We start from the raw sequence: 20597 nt of genomic DNA, 5'->3' as shown, positions 1-20597 counted from the left end.
TACTTTTGAGTAGACATAGGATTATGTTGTTAATATGCCCCTCACTTCCTCCAATCCTATTTTAAAAGCAATTAGGCAGAGTTTACTTAGTGTTACTGGTGTTATTTAGTAGGAAGCTAATACTGATTTTTAAACCATCGTTTTGCATTGACCAACCGGTTATTGCAATAATATAGTGGATGCATTTTTACATTTCCAGGGTTGTCAAGCTACTGAGCGAAAGATCAGGGTTGTGGGTATGTTGCAGTACAAGCAAAGACTGCTGGTTTTCTAGCACTGTGAATGTTTATTTTTCTTTGCCTGAAGGGCATTATGTATTTGTATCTTTTTCATCCCAGGAACTCAAGGCTGTAAATAATAATAATAATAATAATAATAATAATAATAATAATAATAATTTATTTATACCCTGCCCATCTGGCTGGGTTTCCCCAGCCACTCTGGGCGGCTTCCAGCAAAACATTTAAAATGCAATCTTGTCTTCCCTTTCCCTCCCCCCTTTTAAAACTTTCACAGCAGTCCTTTGAGGTAGGCTAGACTTGGAGTTGGTAGCTCAGACACCAAAGTTGTGAAACTGCATGTACTTAGACTACTTTTGGGTTGTTCTTATTTATCAGGGTTGCCAACTTTTAATTGTTTTTGTCTTCTGTAAATATTCAGACTCTGAAGTCTTGCAGTTAAAGCAAAGGGCGGCGGGGGGGGGGGGCTGTTTCGTGGCTGTGTGCATGTTTAGTTTTCTTTCCATCAATGGCACTATATAATTAGAGCTTGCTTTTCCTTCCAGGAGCACAAAGTTGAATATATTGCCTTCCCCACCCTCCCCTTTTATCTTTGCAACAGCCCTGTGAGGTAGACTAGGGAAAGTTAATACATATGCCTAAGGAGCAGTTCTTGCCAATAGATTGCAGGTGTGGGAAGGTGCAACCCAGAAACAGTTTGCCAGGGCCCAGGAAATCCTGTGGACATCCTTGTGAGTGAGAACTGCAGCCCATCGCACAATCTGTTTTGTTGTATGAAAGCAATCCTCTTATCAGGGAGACAACAACATTTCCAGAAGCAAATTCAAAAAATTCCGTCCAGTAGCACCTTAGAGACCAACTAAGTTTGTTATTGATATGAGCTTTTGTGTGCATGCACACGTCTTCAGATACACATGTGCATGCACACGAAAGCTCATACCAATAACAAACTTAGTTGGTCTCTAAGGTGCTACTGGAAGGAATTTTTTTTTATTTTGTTTCGACTACGGCAGACCAACATGGCTACCTACCTATATCCAGAAGCAAAGATACACTTCCCAGCTGAATTGCGTGAATCAGTCTTGGTTCTTCGGGACATTGAGTCCTGTGTGATCTAGAAGCTTGCACACCTTCACGCCTCCTGGTAGATAAGACACCATACCTAATGCATAGCTTGTGCGAGCCAGACATTGACACGTGGCAGCTGCCCACAGGACCTACAGCCTCAAAAGAACAAAAATTCCCAGGCAGCTGGGCCTGGAAGCTCAACTTACCAGTGCCCTGCACTGCTTCCTGATGTGTGATTGCTTTGGGACGTTGTGGGGAATTGAAGGAGAGTGTTTGGGCTTCACATGAATTTCCCACAATGTGCTGAACTGATGTGTCAGAGGGCATTGTGGGAATTTTAAATGCCAGCTCCCAGCTGCTGTTACTGCCACCACCAAGTCAACCTAACCGGGTCGAATGATTTAGGATGGGTCCCATTAGTGTCCCCAAAACCGGAAGCCTGCCTTGGCTCTCAGGACATTAATAATAATAATAATAATAATAATAATAATAATAATAATAATAATAATAATAATAATTTATTTATTTATTTATTTATACCCCGCCCATCTGGCTGGGTTTCCCCAGCCACTCTGGGCGGCTTCCAACAAAGTATTAAAATACAGTAGTCTGTTAAACATTAAAAGCTTCCCTAAAGAGGGCTGCCTTCAGATGTCTTCTAAAAGTCTGGTAGTTGTTCTTCTCTTTGACATCTGGTGGGAGGGCGTTCCACAGGGTGGAGAAGGCCCTCTGCCTGGTTCCCTGTAACTTGGCTTCTCGCAGTGAGGGAACCGCCAGAAGGCCCTCAGTGCTGGACCTCAGTGTCCGGGCAGAACGATGGAGGTAGAGACGCTCCTTCAGGTATACAGTGGTACCTTAGGTTACAGACGCTTCAGGTTACAGACTCTGCTAACCCAGGAATAGTACCTCGGGTTAAGAACTTTGCTTCAGGATGAGAACAGAAATCGCGCGGCAGAGGGAGTCCCCATTAGCTGCAGCGGTACCTCAGGTTAAGAAGAGTTTCAGCTTCAGAACGGACCTCCAGAATGAATTAAGTTCTTAACCTGAGGTACCACTGTACTGGATTTGCACCATAAGTTGGCCCTCCCATTCTCTGCTATGGCCTTCCCACAAAGAACCCTGGGAACCGCAGTTCCGTGGGAGCGGGGCGGAACTAGAGCGCTCAGACCCACCCCAATTCCCCCGGCGTCGATCTTGCTCTCTTGCCAACTGTCCTCTGCTCGTGACTTCCAGGACACGGACGCTCCAGCGAGGATTGTGGGGACGACCGCCCGCGCCACCGAGACAGCCACCTCCTGGCGAGTCGTCTGGAACGAGACCAGGAGAAGCTCCTCAGGTGACGCCCCTTTGGGTGGGCTGCGTGGAGCGCAAGTTGCGCTTGGGGGAGCTGCTTGGCAGCTGGGGATCCGGGAACGGTGGACTGCAGGGAAGACCTGGGCATGGAGGGTGGCTGGTGGGCAGCTTCTTCACAATTCCATTTCACCGTTTGGTGGGCGGAGGAGGAACTGAATGGGGGTGGTGGAAATGCACCTGCCGCTGCTTCTGGAAAACATGAGGTGTTGCCCCCTCTGTCCTGTTTTGTGGCTTCCGATTGGGGCATCTGGTTGGCCACTGTGGAAAACAGGATGCTGGACTAGATGGGATTTCTCTGGTCTGTTCTCCTCCTCCTCCTCCTCCTCCTCCTTATCCCCCTTCTCTTCTTTCTCTTTCTCTTCCTCCTCCTCCTCTTTCTGTTTCTCTTTCCTTTTCCCTTTCTTTTTCTCCTCCCCTCCCCCTTCTCCTCTTTTTCTTCTTCTCCTCCTCTTTCTCTTTCTCTCCTCCTTCTCCCCCTTCTCCTCTTTCTCTTTCTCTCATTCCCCTCCTCCTCCTTTTCCTCCTTCTCCTCTCTCTCTCTCTCTCTCTCTCTCTCTCTCTCTCTCTCTCTCTCTCCCTCCCTCCCTCCCTCCTTCTCCTTCTCCTTCTCCTTCTCCTTCTCCTTTTTCTCTTCTTTCTCCTCCTCCTCCTCCTCCTCCTCCTCCTCCTCCTCCTCCTCCTCCTTCTCTTTCTCTCATTCCCCTCCTCCTCCTTTTCCTCCTTCTCTCTCTCTCTCTCTCTCCCTCCCTCCCTCCCTCCCTCCCTCCCTCCCTCTCCTTCTTTTTCTCCTCCTCCTCCTCCTCCTCCTCCTCCTCCTCCTCTTCTTCCTTTCTCTCCTCTCCTCCTCCTCCTCCTCCTCTTTTTATTCATATATATCCCGCCCCCCCCCAACTGGGGCTCAAGGCGGCTCAGAAAAATTTAAACAAAGGCAGATGAAACACATATAGATGAGAACACGTAAAAGGTTAATGTTAACGTTAACGAGCGATTAAGCTACCTGTGGGGGTTAAAGCAATACAAAAACCAGATTCGTTAAAATACAGATAATATAACAGCAAAGCTCTATCCTTAAAAAGCAGTCAGTTCCCAAAGGACTGCCAGAATAATAATAATAAATCTTTTCCCGCCAGAGGAAGGGAGCAAGTCTGGCCCCTCTAAGGGGGGAGTCCCAAAGCCTTATGTTCTTAGTTTAATTCCTGTGCCTTTGAATAAATGTCAGCTCTGTAATAGGTCCCCAGTATACCAGTGCACCAAAGTTTCAAAGATACTTTCACTATTTTATCACTTGTGGCCTGCTGCCCTGGGCTACTTTGAGAGGGTGGTCAGAATATACATTTAATAAATAAATGTGGAACTTGAAATTCAGATTTTGTTTTTTTTTAAATAGCATAATGCATTTTAAGCGGTGGTTATGATTAATTTGGTATATGGTACCACATAATGACACTTCCCAGCACTTTATAACAAGGGGGCAGAAAGTATCTACAGTTACTCTGACCCCCCCAACAAAACAACAAAAAAGCCAGCCCACCCCCAATTTGGGCAGCTTAGGGTTGCATAGAACGGATATTTATGGGTGTGTCGGGACTGTGGAACTGAAAGTAAATTCCTGGGCTGAGCGTGTGCCCAGGGGAAGAGGTATATAGTGCCCAGAATTGGGCACAGGCTTCCAGCTGTGGTTTGAGGAAGACAGAATAGTGCAGTACAGTGGTACCTCGCAAGACGAAATTAATTCGTCTTGCGAAGCACGGATTTTGGAAAAGCTTCAAAAATCACCAAAGTCTTCAAAAACCTCAAAAAAGGCTACCTCACTGCGTGCTGTGAGTTGCTCCTCGAAGTCAAGTCGCAACTGCACCCCCTGAATGCACGGTTTTAAGAAAAAGGAAACAAACTTGCAAGACGTTTCCGTCTTGCGAAGCAAGCCCATAGGGAAATCCGTCTTGCGAAGCAACTCAAAAAACGAAAAACTTGTGGCTGATGGGAGTTATAATCTAAACACTTGGTGGGCACCAGGTTGGCAAAGGCTGCCCTCGCTCCTAATCCTTTCCCTCGTCTTTCCTCCCCTTAGAGAAAGCAAAGAGCTGGCTGACTTTGCGCGGATACATCCTGCCGGTTGCACTGCGAACGGTTTGAACTCCAACCTCATGGTGACTGGGGGGCCCCCCTTGACCGGCTCAGGGCGGTGGTCCGCTGACCCTGCGTCCCACCTAGCCACTCACCCGTGGCTGCCCAGGACCAGCAGCTCCTCAATGTGGTTGGCGGGGCATCCCTACGGTGAGTCCGCAGGGCAGGGGTTCCGCTCGCTGGCGGGATTGCAGGATTGGAGCGGCACCTACTGAACTTGAGGGGTAGGTGGGTGGGCAGGCAGAAGGTCTCCGCTCTTGTGTGAAGGGGCAGCATCCGTCTGGGCAAATAACCTGTGAAGGCCTCACCTGGAGCAGTTTTGTTCCAGCGGCACCATTTCCTGGACTGCTGTTTCCAGAGACAGGGAGCCAGGTCATTCCATCATTCACTTATTTGCCACATTTCATTGGAAGATCAAAGGGCAGTTTGCAATATACCGTACTGGCCCGAATATAAGATGCACCTGAATATAAGCCTCACCTTTAAAATTCAAGGAAAAAAGACAATACCCGAATATAAGCTGCTCCCTTAAAATTCTGCAGGCACTCACCCCCGTTCCGTTTCACCATATGTCTGTTTCAGCAGTGATATCGTAAAAGCCCGTTTTTGTAAGGTCGCGACTTTAGGCCGCGCTTTAACTTTTCAGAATTTTTAAAAAATTGCAGCTTATATTCAGGCCAATATGGTATAAACACAAAAATGCATAGCGTAGTAAGAGACTTAAACAATACTCCCCAGTTTGAAAGGCCATAGGTGGTTTAATTAGCCAAAGGCCTGGGAGAAGAGGGAGGTTTTCTCCTCGCATCTCAAGTTACGTAGTGAAGGCGCCAAGAGAGCCTCGAGAGGGAGATCTTTCCACAAATGGGGAGCCATCGCAGAAAAGGCCCTGTTCTCGTGTTGCCACTCTCCGGACCCCCTGCAGAGGAGGCACACAAAGAAAGGCCTCGGATGGTGATCACAGGGTGGGGGGGCGGTTCGGATGGGGAGAGGTGGTCCTTGAGAGAATTGTGGTCCGGAGCCGTTTAAGGCTTTATAGGTCAGAACCAGCACTTTGATTTGGGCCCGGAAATTGATTGTCAGCCAGGGCAGTCAGGCTGGGATCAGTGTAATATGCTGAAGCCGTCTTGCCCCGGTGAGCAACCCGGCCGCTGAATTCTGTACCAGCTGAAGTTTCTTAACCGTCTTCCGAGGCAGCCCCACGTATAGTAATCTCTAGTCCTTTTTCTCTTAGGTCTCGGCCACCCTTCGTTGCACCAGGGCATGACTCCCGGCTTCCCCGCTGGCATGGGGGGAGCGCTCCCTTCCGCCTACCAGTTTGCCAGGGACCCTCAGTCTGGCCAGCTTGTCGTGATCCCCAGCGAGCACCTGCCGCACTTTGGTGAGTACCTAAGCCAGGAGGGATGGCTTGAAAGGCTCTTTTCTGGGACGGAGGAGCTTTCGGGATGCTAGAACTCCCTTCTTCACCCTCAAGAGCCCAGGGCCCGAGCCATGGCTCTTTCCCTTTCTTCCAGCTTGGCCCTAAGGCCATGTTCTCCCAAACCTCGCTCAGTTGTCCATCACTGATGGACAGAGTTCAATCCTGCGGGGAACACCGTGCCCAAGCAGATCCCTGTAGGCAGAAGGATTCAGCCCTCTGTTTATCAGATACGATACGATAATCTTTATTGTCATTGTCCCATACAAAACAACGAAATTGAAAAAATCTACGTCAGACATTCAAAAACCAACAAGCCTGCTACCCCAGCCTAGTTAGCCCTCCTAAAAACTCTGATACCCCATAATTAAATACAATATACTCCCGTAGAGACTACCTTACACTGTGTTTAGAACCAAAATCGCATTTGGATAGAAAGTGTTTCTCAGGCGGCTAGTCCTAGTTTTTATAACCCTGTACCTTCTTCCAGAAGTCAGAAGCTGAAAGAGATCATTTCCGGGGTGCGCACTATCCTGCGCTATCTCTGCAGCTTTCTTATGGCACCTGGAAGCATAGATTTGATCCAAGGTGGGAAGAGTGCGCCCAATTATTCTCTCCGCAGTCTTTACAACCCTGGACAGCATTGTTTTTCCCCTGACTGTGCAGCTCCCAAACCACACACACAGACCATAAGTTAATACACTCTCCACAATACAATGGTAAAATGCCATAAACAGGTCCTTTGAGAGATTATTTTTCCAGAGGATTCTCAGAAAATATAACCTCTGCTGTGCTTTCTTCATCAGGTCTTTGCTGTTTTCTCCCCAGGTTAGGTCACCTCTCAACTCCATTCCCAGAAATCGAAACACTGAGACCTGTTCCACGCACTTCCCCTCAATAATAAGTGGCTGAATATTCAATATACATTTCCTAAAGTCCACAATAATCTCTTTTGTTTTCTTTAAGTTAAGGAGTAAGTTGTTTTTCCTGCACCACTCCCCCAACTGCTCAACTTCCTTCCTATAGGCCACCTCCCCCTCTCCAACCGTGATTAAACCAACCACTGTTGTATCATCTGCAAACTTAATGAACTTATTACTGGGGTATTTGGGGGCACAGTCAGCTGTGTAGAGCATATATAAAAGTGGGCTCAACACGCACCCCTGCGGCGTCCCCATATTCAGGATGAGATCCGCAGGCATGGAGGGTTGAGTTGTCTTGCAAGTGAACAAGACCCCTCTTGCCAACTCTTGTGGGTCGGCTTTGACAGGCAGGTCAGATCACCCACCTACCAGACACCATGACACCAGTTGATTGACAGGTCAGTGACTCCTGTCAGAGTTGGCCCACTGGGGTGGCGGAGATAAAGATTTGGATAAAGATATGTGTTTTCAAAAAAGTGTGGTCAGATGCAGGGGGGGTGGAATTGTTTGTGGTCCTTAGGGAGAGAATGCTCAGTTGGCAGAGCACGAGACTCTTCTTCTCAGGGCTGTGGGTTCGAGCCCATACGTTCGGCAAACAATTAAAGCAAAGATTATGGGACAATGCACACAGTGACTTGCGTTCTCGATCATACACAGTCTGTAGTCTGCTGGCAGTAGGAGTACAATATATGTGTGTCTTTAAGTTAACATCTGATATCAAAAACCTGACAGTACCAAACTATTGAAGGCTTTTCACCAAAGCCAGACTAAACGTCTTTCCTTCTACAGTGTTGGATGGCAGGTTGAGAGGAGTTCCCTACCAGGACAGACTTTGCTCATGTGCTCAAGACATCGATTCCATAAAACATATTTTGTTGCATTGTGCAAAATATGAGCAGGCCAGGGCTGAACTGATACTACCCTTGCTGGTACCTTTCCCGGGAAAATCAGAGGCTCACTATGTCAGCTTCCTATTGGAAGACCGGACAAATGCTAGAACATTAGCAGTGGCAAAGTTTTTATCGGTGGTTGCAAGAACAAATAATCTGAACAAAATGCTTGTTTAACCTGGAGGTAGGCTGTATGAACTGTATATTGCTTTGTAATGATTTGTTGGGTCTCTGGACCGTAATAAAGACTGATGATGATGATGATGATGAACAATTCCTGCATCATCATCATTATTTACTGAATTTGTATTGTGCCCTAAACCTACAGGTCTCATTGCAGGGGTTTGGAATTGACGACCCTCCCAGCTCTATGCTTCTATGAACATGTTGTGGTCTTTTGTTTTTTGAGTAGCGGTGTTGTTGTGACTTCCTGTCCGCCTTGTCTCTCTCCACAGCGGCGGAGCTGATGGACCGTGCGCCGCCTCTCTGGCCCGCCATGTACCCCCCGGTGAGGAGCTCCTTGCAGCATGCGCAGCAACTGCAGCTCCTCTCTCACCAGCAGCTGATCCGCCAGCACGAGCTGTACATCTTGCAGCAGCAAGCCGCCCACGCCATGGAGCTCCACCGGAGTGCCCAGCTGGTGGTAAGTCCCCCAGCGCAGGGGCAAAAGTGGCAACCCGCTCTGGCGACGCCAAAGGCCCAAACCTCACCAGAGTTTTCTCCTTTCCGAAGCGGAAGGAACCGGCTTTGACCCAACAAGGTGCCCCCTCAATGTTGGAATCAACTCCCGCTGTCCCCGACTGCTTTTGGCCACCGGCGATGCAATCCAAAACAGGCCCCTGGTTGGGCAGGTTGTTGCTTGAAGGTTGGCCTTCCACCTTCATGTCGTGAATTCTTCGCGGCGCTTTAGCAGAAATGCTCAGAGTTCCAGGTTCTTCAGTGCACTATATTTATTGTGAGCTATATATACAAATACGGACGCGGGTGGCACTGTGGGTTAAACCACAGAGCCTAGGACTTGCCGATCAGAAGGTCAGTGGTTCAAATCCTCGTGATGGGGTGAGCTCCCGTTGCCCGGTCCCTGCTCCTGCCCACCTAGCAGTTCGAAAGCACATCAAAGAGCAAGTAGATAAATAGGTACCGCTCCGGCGGGAAGGTAAACGGCGTTTCCGTGCGCTGCTCTGGTTCACCAGAAGTGGCTTAGTCATGCTGGCCACATGACCCGGAAGCTGTACGTCGGTGCCCTTGGCCAATAAAGCGAGACGAGCGCCACAACCCCAGAGTCATCCACAACTAGACCTAATGGTCAGGGGTCCCTTTACCTTTAATCATTCTTTTTCACCCTTCTCTCCCTCCCCCCATGCAGGAGAGGTTAAAAGCGAGTGAGCAGCGGGCAGAGATGGAGGAGAAAATGTCCAAGCGGAATCTGGACAGTGCCAAGCCCGGCCTCGCCACCTCCGCCTCGGGCCTCCTGCGCCGGAAGCCCCCTGTCCTGTCGCCCAGCACCTCTGCCTCCTACAGCAAGGCCGGAAGCCCCCCTGCCCTGTCCCCCCGGGCATCCCCTGTGCCCGTCCTCAAGGCGGAGGTGATCCAAAAGATGGAGGAGCCCCCGCTGCAGCCGGCCTACTCCTACCCTGCCACCCCCATCTCCCACCCTTCCAGCCCACCCCCCGCTTCTCCGCCCCCGGCCCCCGCCATCCCCCCCAAGGAAGAGGAGGAGCCTGACGCCGCCGAGAAGAAGGAGATGGAGAAGGGAGCCTCCAGCCCCTACCAGGCTTTGTTCCCAGGTAAGGAAGCCCAAACCTGGGCAGGGAGCCCCCTTGCACTTTGATCCTGGCATCCTTGTCTTCGCTGCTTCCTTCCTTAGCTTTCTCCTGCTCTCCGCCTCCCCCCCCAAAAAAAATGACTCCCCCTCCACTGCTCAGAAGTCATCGGCATGCGAAAAATGTGCGGCTGGGGTTCTCATGCAATGCGGGACCCCGAGGGCGAAGCAGAAACGAGGGGAGACCCAGCAGGAGAAACCTATAAGATAGGCGCCAAATGGCTCCTCAAACCAAGCTTGTGGTCGCCAAAACAGAATGTCTGGTTTCCATTTTGGGGCAAGACCGCTCTAAAGTCTTGTTTTTCCATTGATGAGCTATCAGTTAAACATTTGGCTTAGTTCAGAGGTCAACAACAACAACAGCAACAACATAATACAGTGGTACCTTGGTTTACGAACTTATTCCGTTCCTAGAGTTCATTCTTAAACCAAATCCGTTCTTAAACTGACGCACGCTTTCTCTAATGAGGCCTTCCATCATTCGGCTTCTGTTCATAGACCGAGGCAAAGTCTGCAAACCGGAGTTCGTTGTGGAGTTCGTAAACCGAATAGTTTGTTAACAGGACTGTTCGTAAACCGAAGTACCACTGTAGTAGTAGTAGTAGTAGTAGTAGTAGTAATAATAATAATAATAATAATAATAATAATAATAATAATAATAATAAATTATTTAAACTCTGCCCATCTGGCAGGGTTTCCCCAGCCACTCTGCGTGGTTCCCAACAGAACACTAAAAACAGAATAAAATTTCAAACATTAAAAACTTCCCTAAACAGGGCTGCCTTCAGATGTCTTCTAAAAGTCAGGTAGTTGTTCCTTGACATCTGATGGGAGGGCATTGCACAGGGTGGGCGCCACCACCGAGAAGGCCCTCTGCCTGGTTTCTTGTAACCTCACTTCTCGCAGTGAGAACCACCAGAAGGCTCTCAGAGCTGGACCTCACAGAGTCTGGGCTGAATGATGGAGACACTCCTTCAAGTATACTCAGGTATACCTCAGGTATAACCTTGAGCTAGATTAAGAGCTTTGAGAACTGAAAGAAGAACAGTCACATGATCCAGGGACATTTTACATCCATATTGGCCTCCTCTGACCTCCTTTTCTTAATGGTGACACAGACCATTCATAAGGTAGGAATATTCCTCACAACTGTGAGCAGGGCAGCGGGGGAAGGGAAGACAAGGGACAACAATTCACTATAACATTGTCAATAGGCAGGGAGTGTCAGGGTCTAGGGTCTGCCACACTAAACAATTGAGTTCTTACAAATGCAGAACAGGTATTATGGGACCAATTCTGCCAATCAAAGCAGCCCAGGGGGCAGATGTGGGGCAAGGCGATCTCAATGCATGCCTTAACTAAAAACAATGTGGGTGCTTCTTAAAAAAGTTCCTTCCAGTAGCACCTTAAAGACCAACTGAGTTAGTTCTAGGTATGAGCTTTCGTGTGCATGCACACTTCTTCAGATACACTGAAACAGAAGTCTTAAAAAAGTATTTGCTTTCTGCCCACCCCCCATCCAATTGATTGATGAATAACATTTAAAACAGCTAAGACTTACAGTCCTCTGCCAAACCCTGCTCACTCTTCCTTCTCACACACATTCAAGCCTGTCTCTGCAAACAGAAGCGCTAGAAAATTGCCAGCCTTTTTGAAAAATAGCCCATGTCCTGAATCCTGGCTTCTTGTTGGGCGCAATTAAGGAAAACCTTCCAGTTCTGCTTTAGAGTTAAATGAGATTCAGGTGAGGGTCATATGCCTTGTCAATCCCAGCAGGTATATAACCGCAAGACCCAGGCCAATGTTCTCTGTTTAGGGAAGCTTTTAATGTTTGATGCATTACTGTATTTTAATATTGTGTTGGAAGCCTCCCAGAGTGGCTGGGGAAACCCAGCCAGATGGGTGCAGTATAAATAATAAATTATTATTATTATTATTATTATTATTATTATTATTATTATTATAGCAGTTCTTCTCCCTTGGGGAGAAAGGGACTCCTTCTTCCTCCCTTTCTTGCAGTAATTTTATTCATTTTCAGAAAAAGGTTGTACAAGATTTTGCAAATTACGAGTTCTCGCACAGGATCTGATGACAATGTGCATAGCCCCTGTACAGTTACAGATCTCTGTTGAACAAATGCAGGGATAAAATAAAACCAAAGTCAATAAATTACAGGTGCATGAGTGTCTGGAACTATTCATGATGGTTAAACAAGATGTGGACCCCATTTTCTGCCAGGGGAAAGTCATTAAAGGTTGGGTGGCCATGTGTCATGGGTGCTTTAGCTGAGATATGTCAGCCATATTTGTTTGTAGGGCAGGGGGTCCTTGGGCCTCCTCCTTGCTTTCTGGCCATGATCCCAGCTTCTCTTTCCCTCCCCCTGCAGAGATTCCTTCGGGATACCCTTTCCAGGCCCTCCCGGCTTCTTTCAGAAGACACTACCCATACCTCCTCCAACCAACGGCCGCCTCGGACGCAGATGGCTTGGCGCCCGACATCCCTCTGCCCGCTGGAGACCCCGAGGGCCTGGCCCTTTCCCCGGAGGTCAAGCCCACCCACCTCTCCCCATCCAAAATCGTGAAGCCCATGCGGGCAGACGAAGAGGAGGAGGAGGTGGAAGAAGAAGAGGAGGAGGAGGAACCTCTGGAAGAACGAGTGAAGACGGAGCTGGAGCTGGACGCAAACCACGACGGGGACATCTGCAAGCAGGACGTGGGAGCCCTGGACCTGGCAGCCTCTGTGGCTCGCCCGCTCCAGGACGTGGGTGGCCGAGGGCTCCTCATGTGCCACGGCAAGGCCTTGAGCAGCTTGAGGCATGAAGAAGAGGAAGAGGAAGAGGAGGAAGAAGCAGAAGCTCTTCAGGACTGCCAGCCTGTGTACGAAGCGATGGCCTGTCCTGCAGATCTAGAGAGCCAAGCAGAGGCTGCGGACGCCGACACTTGCCCCGTCCACGTCGACTACGAAGGCGCGTTGTTGCACCGGCCGGCCGAGCAGGTGGAGGAGCCGTCGCTGTCCCTGGAGCTGCCTCACATCCGCTCTCCGCAGGGGAGGGAATTCCCTGTCCTTGTTCCGGAAGAGGAGCCGCTCCCGGAGAGGCCCTGCTGCGGGAGCGAGCTGGTCTCCTGCCTCGTCTCAGCCCTGGATATCAAGCCGGAAGACCCCCTGGCCGGGATGAACGCCCTGGTGGCCGCGGCCGAGTTGCCCCAGGCGTGCCCGCTGCTGGTGGGCGACAGCGTCGCCCAAGAGGCAGTGGTGAACCTGGAGGTGTCCTCTAGCCTGTCGCCGGAACACACTTTCCTGCAAGGGATCACGCTGCTGAGCGAAATCGCCGAGCTGGAGCTGGAGAAGAGGAGGCAGGAGGCAGAAGGTGGGTTTGGGGGCCAGAGGGCTGCGTTCCTTGCACTGGAGACAGAGAGACACAAACACAGAGGGCAAGGCTCTCACTGAACATTGCAGGACCTCAGTCTTGGTAAACATGCATGAGCTTGGACTGCAAAAGTCTGACTGGTGCCTCCTAGAGCTGAATGAGTTTCTGATGCTGCCTCTTTGCTGCCTCCTCTGACTTAGCAGACTCCAGAATCACAAGCAAAGGTCTTGCTCATTCCCAGGCGCCCAAGGTGCTTTTTAACTGGGTTGAACTGGGGAGGGGGGGCCCCTGCATAATGCAAAGCACTTTTTTTGCCTCTGAGCCACAGCTCCTCTCAAAGGCAACGTGCGTTTGGGGGTCCTGCTCAGGAACAAGGCCTGGGTCAGTGCAAGGAACTGGAGAGGCTATGCTCAAAGACACATGCGCTGTACAGCCTTACGAGGGAGTCGGGTATGTTTAGCCTGGACGACTGAGAGCCACCTTCAGATACCTTGCGTGGAGCAAGCTAGTTTTCTGCTGCTCCAGAAACCAATGTATTCAATTTACAAGGAAGGATTAAACATTAGGAATAACCTCCTGACACAGAGAGTCGTTCGACAGTAGAACTGACTCCCAAGAGAGGTGGTATCTTTCCTTGGAGGTTTTTAAGCAAAGCTTGGAAGGCCATCTGTCAGGGATTCCTTAGCTAAGATTTCAGGGGTTTTTATGATTGCTCTCCTTGGCCCCCCTCTTAACTGCTGATTCACTGTATGCCATGATTTGCTCTTACTGCTGAACTAGGTCAGTTACGGCTTTCTCAAACTAAACTATAGTTTTCTCGGAATGGCCAGGGACCCACCTAGACCAGCTTCCTGTTCTTGCAGAGGCCTAGGAGATGCCCACAAGCAAGGCCTGAGCTCAACAGCTCTCTCTCCCCCCGCTTGTAGTTCCCAGTCCCTGGTGTTCAGAAGTACGCTGCCTCCAGCGGTGGAGGTAGACTGTAGTAACTGCAGCTGGTAGCCATTGGTGCCTTTGTGCATTGTGGTACCCAAGAACCTCTTTTAAACCTGCGCAGGTCAGTGGCCACCCCTACGCATTCGTACGGAAGCTGTGGAATCCACTGCCATAGTTGAAGAAGCCCGCCATTCAGCTCTACTGAATGAACCTGGGTTCTAGAGCTATGAAAAAGTGATAGGAAGTTCTCCCTGTGGTCCACTCCCCCCCCCCAAAAAAAACCCCATGCGTTGTGCTTTGAAGTGGGCTTCCAGTTCTGGTTTGTTGCCAAACTGTAGTCCCAAACCCAGGAGATCCGGGAGAGGGAATCTGAGCAAAGGCTGGGGACACACAGCCAAGTCATTATCTGGCTGTTTCATCCGAACCAGGCCATTGTGTATTACGTGTGTGGCTTAGGGCTGCCCCATTTTCTCTGTGAACCTGAGACTTCTCCATCCTTCTAACTGAAGCCCAAACTGCCTCTCAAGCAGGTCTGGAGAGCTTTGCCGCCCGCCCGACCCTGGAGAGCCTGCTAGCTGCCAGCACTCAGATGCTCATGGAAGTCCTCTCGAACCCCTTCATGGACAGCTTGAAAAACATCCGCCTGCCCCGGGAACTGGATCCCAACAAAAAGTACAGCTGGATGCAGAAGAAAGATGAACCGGTGAGGAATTATTTGCAGCTGACTTGGCTCTGAAAGGTGGCGGTGGGGGGAGGCATTGGGTGGTGGCAATAATAATAATAATAATAATAATAATAATAATAATAATAATAATACAATATATTTATTTATTTATACCCCGCCCATCTTGCTGGGTTTCCCCAGCCACTCTGGGCGGCTTCCAACAGAATATTAAAATACAATAACCTATTAAACATTAAAAGCTTCCCTAAAGATGGCTGCCTTCAAATGTCTTCTAAAAGTCTGGTAGTTGTTGTTCTCTTTGACATCTGGAGAGAGGGTTTCCACAGGGCGGGCGCCACCACCGAGAAGGCCCTCTGCCTGGTTCCCTGTAGCTTTGCTTCTTGCAATGAGGGAACCGCCAGGAGGCCCTTGGATCTGGACCTCAGTGTCCGGGCTGAACAATGGGGGTGGAGACGCTCCTTCAGGTCTACTGGGTTGAGGCCGTTTAGGGCTTTGAAGGTCAGCACCAACACTTTGGATTGTACTCGGAAACGTACTGGGACCCAATGTAGGTCTTTCAGGACCGGTGTTATATGGTCTCAAGGAGCTCTGTGGGCGGGTGAGAGAACTCACTGAGTGACAAGCTGCAGCTGAAACAAGAGAACCTTCTGAATTATTATTATTTTGTTGTTGTTGTTGTTTAAATTTATATACCGCTGTCACCCAGAGATAACAGAGCAGTTTACAACATGAAAACAACATGCATAACAACAATAACAGAAATACTTCCCCTCTCCCCCAGTAATTAGCCAAAGCCCTGGGAAAAGATGAATGTTTTCACTTGGCACCCACAGATATGTAATGAGGGTGCCAGGTGAGCCTCCTTGGGGAGAGAATTCCTCAGATGTGGAGCCACTGCAGAAAAGGCCCTGTTCTCATGTTGCCACCCTCCAGACCTCTCGTGGAGGAGGCATGAAGAAGGACCTCAGAGGACGATCACAGAGTCTTAGGCCGTTGAGCACTTTAAAAGTTAACACAAGCACATGATGTGGACTCTAGAAGCAAACTGGCAACTTGAAACAAAATAAAAAAATTCCTTCCAGTAGCACCTTAAAGACCAACTAAGTTAGTTCTAGGTATGAGCTTTCGTGTGCATGCACACTTCTTCAGATGCATGCACACGAAAGCTCATACCTAGAACTAACTTAGTTGGTCTTTAAGGTGCTACTGGAAGGAATTTTTTTATTTTGTTTTGACTATGGCAGACCAACACGGCTACCCATCTGTAACTGGCAACTTGAAGTCACTCACGCAGACTCAGTGTGTCATATGCTCTGAGCATCCTGCCCATTGCGGGCGTTGAGCTTCGAAGTGAAACACATCCTCAGGGGCTGCAAGACGGAGCTGTTCTGCCAGGCCTTTGGGCAGGATGCAGTCTGACTTACTTTCTTTTATATAAAACAAGCCCAAAGGAGACCCCCAACCTGCTCACAGGTCCTTGTATGATCAGTGGAAACAGTTGGTCCTGGCAAGTATTAACCACTCTCAATTCCAACCTGATCATTGCCACCTGCCCAGATTTTAACTTTTCTGAATTAATTTTAAGATGTATTTTAATAAATTGATGCCCGTTTTTATGCATATCGTGTTGTTTTTATGATGTTAGCCGCTCTGAGCCCAGCCTCAGCAGGGCAGGATACAAATAAAAAATTACAGTCATACCTTGGGATGAATACGCTTCAGGTTGAGCATTTTTGGGGTGCGCTCCGTGGTGACCTGGAAGTAACAGAACGCATTACTTCCGGGTTTTGACGCTCGCACATGCGCAGACGCTCAAAATGACGTCATGCGCGGAAGCAGACGGCGCGTACATGTGTTACGTTCTCTTCAGGATGTGAATGGGCCTCTGGAACGGATCCCGTTCGCATCCAGAGGTACCACTATATTATTATTATTATTATTATTATTATTATTATTATTATTATTATTATTATTATCTTGAGTTGCAGATGAGGCCGTGTTGTCTTCTGAGCTGCCCTCTCATCACTGCCCTCACTATCCTCTCTTCTTCTTCTTCTTTTTCTTCCCTGCCTCACTTCCTGCCGCATCCCCAACTCTTCTCCTCTCAGATGCACTCCATCAAGTCGGCCATCGAGAACATGGATCCCATGGAGCTGGACTTCAGAATGAGGCTGGCCGAGCTGCAGAGGAGGTACAAGGAGAAGCAGCGCGAGCTGGTGAAACTGCAGCGGCGGAGAGACTCAGAGTAAGTTGCCGCGGAGGAGCCCCCCTACGGGCTTCCACGGCTGCCTGGTTGGCGCCGCTGTCCCTAGACTCTCCTCCTTGGCTTTCCTCATTCTCCTCTTGGTGGCATCTGTTATCGGTGTGCTTTGAACTGAGCTTTGCAAAAACGTCGAGAGCATGGCTTCATGACTTGTGGACGTGGCCTTGAGCGCTCTCCACGTTTTGGATTCGCGGTAGCCTTCCTGGAGGCGTCAGATCTGAGCATAGGGCAGTTTTAGATGTTTGGTGATGGATCTAGCTGGCTTTCGGCGGTCTCCTTCCCATTTCTTCCTCTCTTTCTTTTGACGACTTATTTTATTTTTGATGCCTGTGTCGCTTTTGGTTAACAGCCCAGCCTGTGGTTTCTTTTAAGGGAAAAGCATGACGAGAAAAGTAGAAGCTTGTCCAGACGAGGCCCAGGAAGGCCCAGGAAGAGGAAGCATGGACCGAGCACAGTGCCGCCCCCTATGGAGAGAGGGAAGAGGGACAGCAGGAGCGGAAAGTAAGGCTGGACTGCGGGGAAAGCCGTGGGCAGCAGGGTCTCTTCGGCTCTCTCTCTCTCTTGCGCGCACACACACGCTCTCTTCCAGCGCAGGGCTGAGTCGGCAGGTGCATGCATCTCGGAGGAGGGTTGCCGCGCAAGGCGCCCATGGCTTGTGGCCGCAGAGTGCAGCAGAAAGGGGTGGGCTGCTGCCACACATGGAGGGGACGTTGGATGAGCAAAGCGGGGGGGGGGGTGAGGAGAGAAGTTGTTTTGGTTGCTGAACAGCAGAGCAGCACACGAGACAAGGCCGCTTGCTTATTGGTGGGGCCCTGATCCTGGCAATGGCCTCTGCGCACTGTCGCCATTGTAGATCTGTGTAGAAGATCCCTGGGTCCTGTCCAGGGCACTGATTCTTTTTTAGCTTCTGTCTATGCTCCCTAATGGAGTATTTTTTTTTAAATTGCTTCGCCTCTGCTTAGGAGTCTGGGACATATTAGAAGTGCAGCGGTTTTAAGGAATCCTGCTTGACATGGTGAACTAAGGCTGGTCTCTTACTTTCCTTGAATCTTTTGCCAAGACGGAGCCTTAATGGTTCTGCCAAGGGCTTAGCAGGCAATGTGGGTGTTCAGCTCCTGCTCTCTCCCTCGGTCTCTCTCTCCTCCTCTTCCTCTCTTGCTGTTTGTCCAGTGTGTCTTTGCAAATCTCCGTCTCTTTGTAACCCTGTTCGTCTGCTTAGCTGGTTTAGGAAACATGGGGAAATTGCTGCTATCTGGGGCTTGTGTAAGTGTGTTTGATGTGTACAGTGGTCCCTTGCTTCTCAAACTTAATCCCTTCCGGAAGTCCGTTCCAAAACCAAAGTGTTCCAAAACCAAGGCACGCTTTCCCATAGAAAGGAATGCAAAATGTGCTAATCCATTCCAGACTTTAAAAAGCAACCCCGAAAACAGAAATTTAACATGAATGGGTAACGAGGCCATTGATCCATAAAACGAAAGCAATCAACAATGTACTGCAGTCACACAATCTGTCAATCATCAGTAGCTGAACTGCGTTCCGCACAGTCACAAAAACAGGAGCCGCAAAAACAAAAATGCAAAATAAATAGCAAAAACAGACAGATCTCAGCATAACACTGAAATCGGAAGTGTAACACTCAAAGCGGAGTACGTTCGGCTTCCGAATAAAGTTTGAAAACCGGAACACTTGCTTCCGGGTTTGCAGTGTTCAGGTTCCAAGTTGTTCAAGTACCAAGGCTGAAGAAGTGTGCATGCACACGAAAGCTCATACCTAGAACTAACTTAGTTGGTCTTTAAGGTGCTACTGGAAGGAATTTTTTTATTTTGTTTTGACTATGGCAGACCAACACGGCTACCTATGTATATCAAGTACCAAGGCATTTCAGAACCAAGGTACTGCTGTATATGTCTGTGTGGACAAACATGATGGGAATCTTAAAAGAAGCCACATTCTGTCTTGGGCCCAGTCTTATTCAACATCTTTATCAACGACTTGGATGATGGACTCAAGGGCATCCTGATCAAATTTGCAGGGTCTGGAATTATCTGTTTCCTTAAAGGCAGAATACCGAATTTGGCCATCCAGAACCATGTGTGTTGCTGCACAGATCCTTTACTTCTCTTCCACTATTCCATACCGCTTAGCTCAAGACTGTTGATTCATTCATTTATTTGGAGTCTTTACACCTAGCCTGCTCACCAAAGTTCTCAAGGCGGCTTACGATATATTTTAAATTCATTAAAAACAGTCAAGAGCTACTAGGGGAAGGGGAATGTCTGCAGTACGGCCGCATCTGATGTGCACTTAAGTTGTGAGATTTCAAATATACTGGGTTGAAGGCTGGCTGGAACCCCTCAGCCTCAGTGTGGGGACAGCACCCAGACAGGGCCAAGCCTGCCGCTCTCCTCCCTCTGGGCCTGGGATGCTCCTCCAAGATCTCACGGGAACTTGGGTGGCCTTTCAAAATCTAGTGACAGCATTGGATGCTTGCACAGGGTTTCGGTTCCAAGTGTGTGAGTATGCACTGTTTCATACCTTGGTTTTGGAACAGCTTAGTTGCATGTCGAGGTCCCCAGGTCCACCCCAATAACTCACACATCACACAGAAATTTTTGTTTAAGATTTTTGGCATAATTTTGGCCACAACTTTATTAAAATACAAATTTGTGAGTGGTTGCGTAGGCATTGGTTGCGACTATCAGCCCCCACCATGGGGGACAGACTGATATTCCACATGATGCGAAAGTCAGAATGGGGGAATACACTTGGGGGTTACGCGGAGCAGGGAACCTGCCCTCACCCCAAATGCAACCAGGAGCTCATTGCTATGGCCCGAGCCCCCTTGACAGAGTGGACAAGCAATAGTTAGCTCCCAATTTCTTTAATGGAATCCCTTGCAGCAGCAGCAGCATTAGAGGGGCAGGCACAGCCAATCCGTGCCCCTCAACCAACCAAACCATAAACCAATGCCTAACCGCGAACCTTACAAGTTGTGACGATTTGCTACGCAGTAGGCAAAAACCAAATGGCGCCAGCCATTCAGCCAGATGGACAAAAATCCTACCAGGCCCCCGCTCCAAAGCAGACGACCCCATGACAGGCATAGCAAGGTCAACGCACAAAACCCTATTCTAGGGAGGGAGGGACGGGCAATCCAATGCACGGGTAAAAAGAGGAAGCCCTAGCCTTGTGCAAGGAGTTTTACTATTTCTGGCTGTCAATCAATAAATGGCAACATTAACTTCTTCCCAACAACAAGGGAAGCCCCAATCGCATCAGTGGCCAACGATCAATTAGCCCGCCCCCCAACTTTGGAGTGTTCTGGCGGCCCCCACCGCAACACGTGCTCTCCATGAAGGAGAACACGCTTTCCTGAGCGTTTTGGCTCCCGAATGCCGCAAACCTGGAAGTGATGATTCCGGTTTGCAAACTGTTTTTGGAAGCTGAACATCCGGCGGGGCTTCCGCAGCTTCTGGTTGGCTGCAGGAGCTTCCTGCAGCCAATCTGAAGCCGCGC

The 20597-nt window shown here is 49.3% G+C and overlaps 1 protein-coding gene across 3 annotated transcripts in view; it reads left to right on the top strand.

Annotated features, from left to right (window-relative positions):
- TNRC18 (trinucleotide repeat containing 18) overlaps window positions 1–20597 on the top strand; it is a 136957-nt gene that overhangs the window by 69297 nt on the left and 47063 nt on the right. For 2 of the 3 annotated variants that reach the window (XM_081839449.1, XM_081839448.1), the window contains exons 6-14: window positions 2541–2643; window positions 4729–4934; window positions 6016–6162; window positions 8467–8654; window positions 9378–9798; window positions 12220–13200; window positions 14664–14836; window positions 16927–17063; window positions 17454–17582. In XM_081839449.1, the coding sequence (XP_081695575.1) occupies window positions 2541–2643; window positions 4729–4934; window positions 6016–6162; window positions 8467–8654; window positions 9378–9798; window positions 12220–13200; window positions 14664–14836; window positions 16927–17063; window positions 17454–17582 (2485 nt within the window). The remainder of the gene's footprint in view (window positions 1–2540; window positions 2644–4728; window positions 4935–6015; window positions 6163–8466; window positions 8655–9377; window positions 9799–12219; window positions 13201–14663; window positions 14837–16926; window positions 17064–17453; window positions 17583–20597) is intronic. The other variant, XM_081839450.1, reaches the window with a different exon arrangement.

This window comes from Podarcis erhardii (assembly GCF_964252035.2).
Source record: "Podarcis erhardii genome assembly, chromosome: 14".
In the NCBI taxonomy this organism is placed as follows: domain Eukaryota; kingdom Metazoa; phylum Chordata; class Lepidosauria; order Squamata; family Lacertidae; genus Podarcis; species Podarcis erhardii.
The sequence above is the reverse complement of the archived record's forward strand: the minus strand, read 5'-3'. Positions and strand labels throughout refer to the sequence as shown.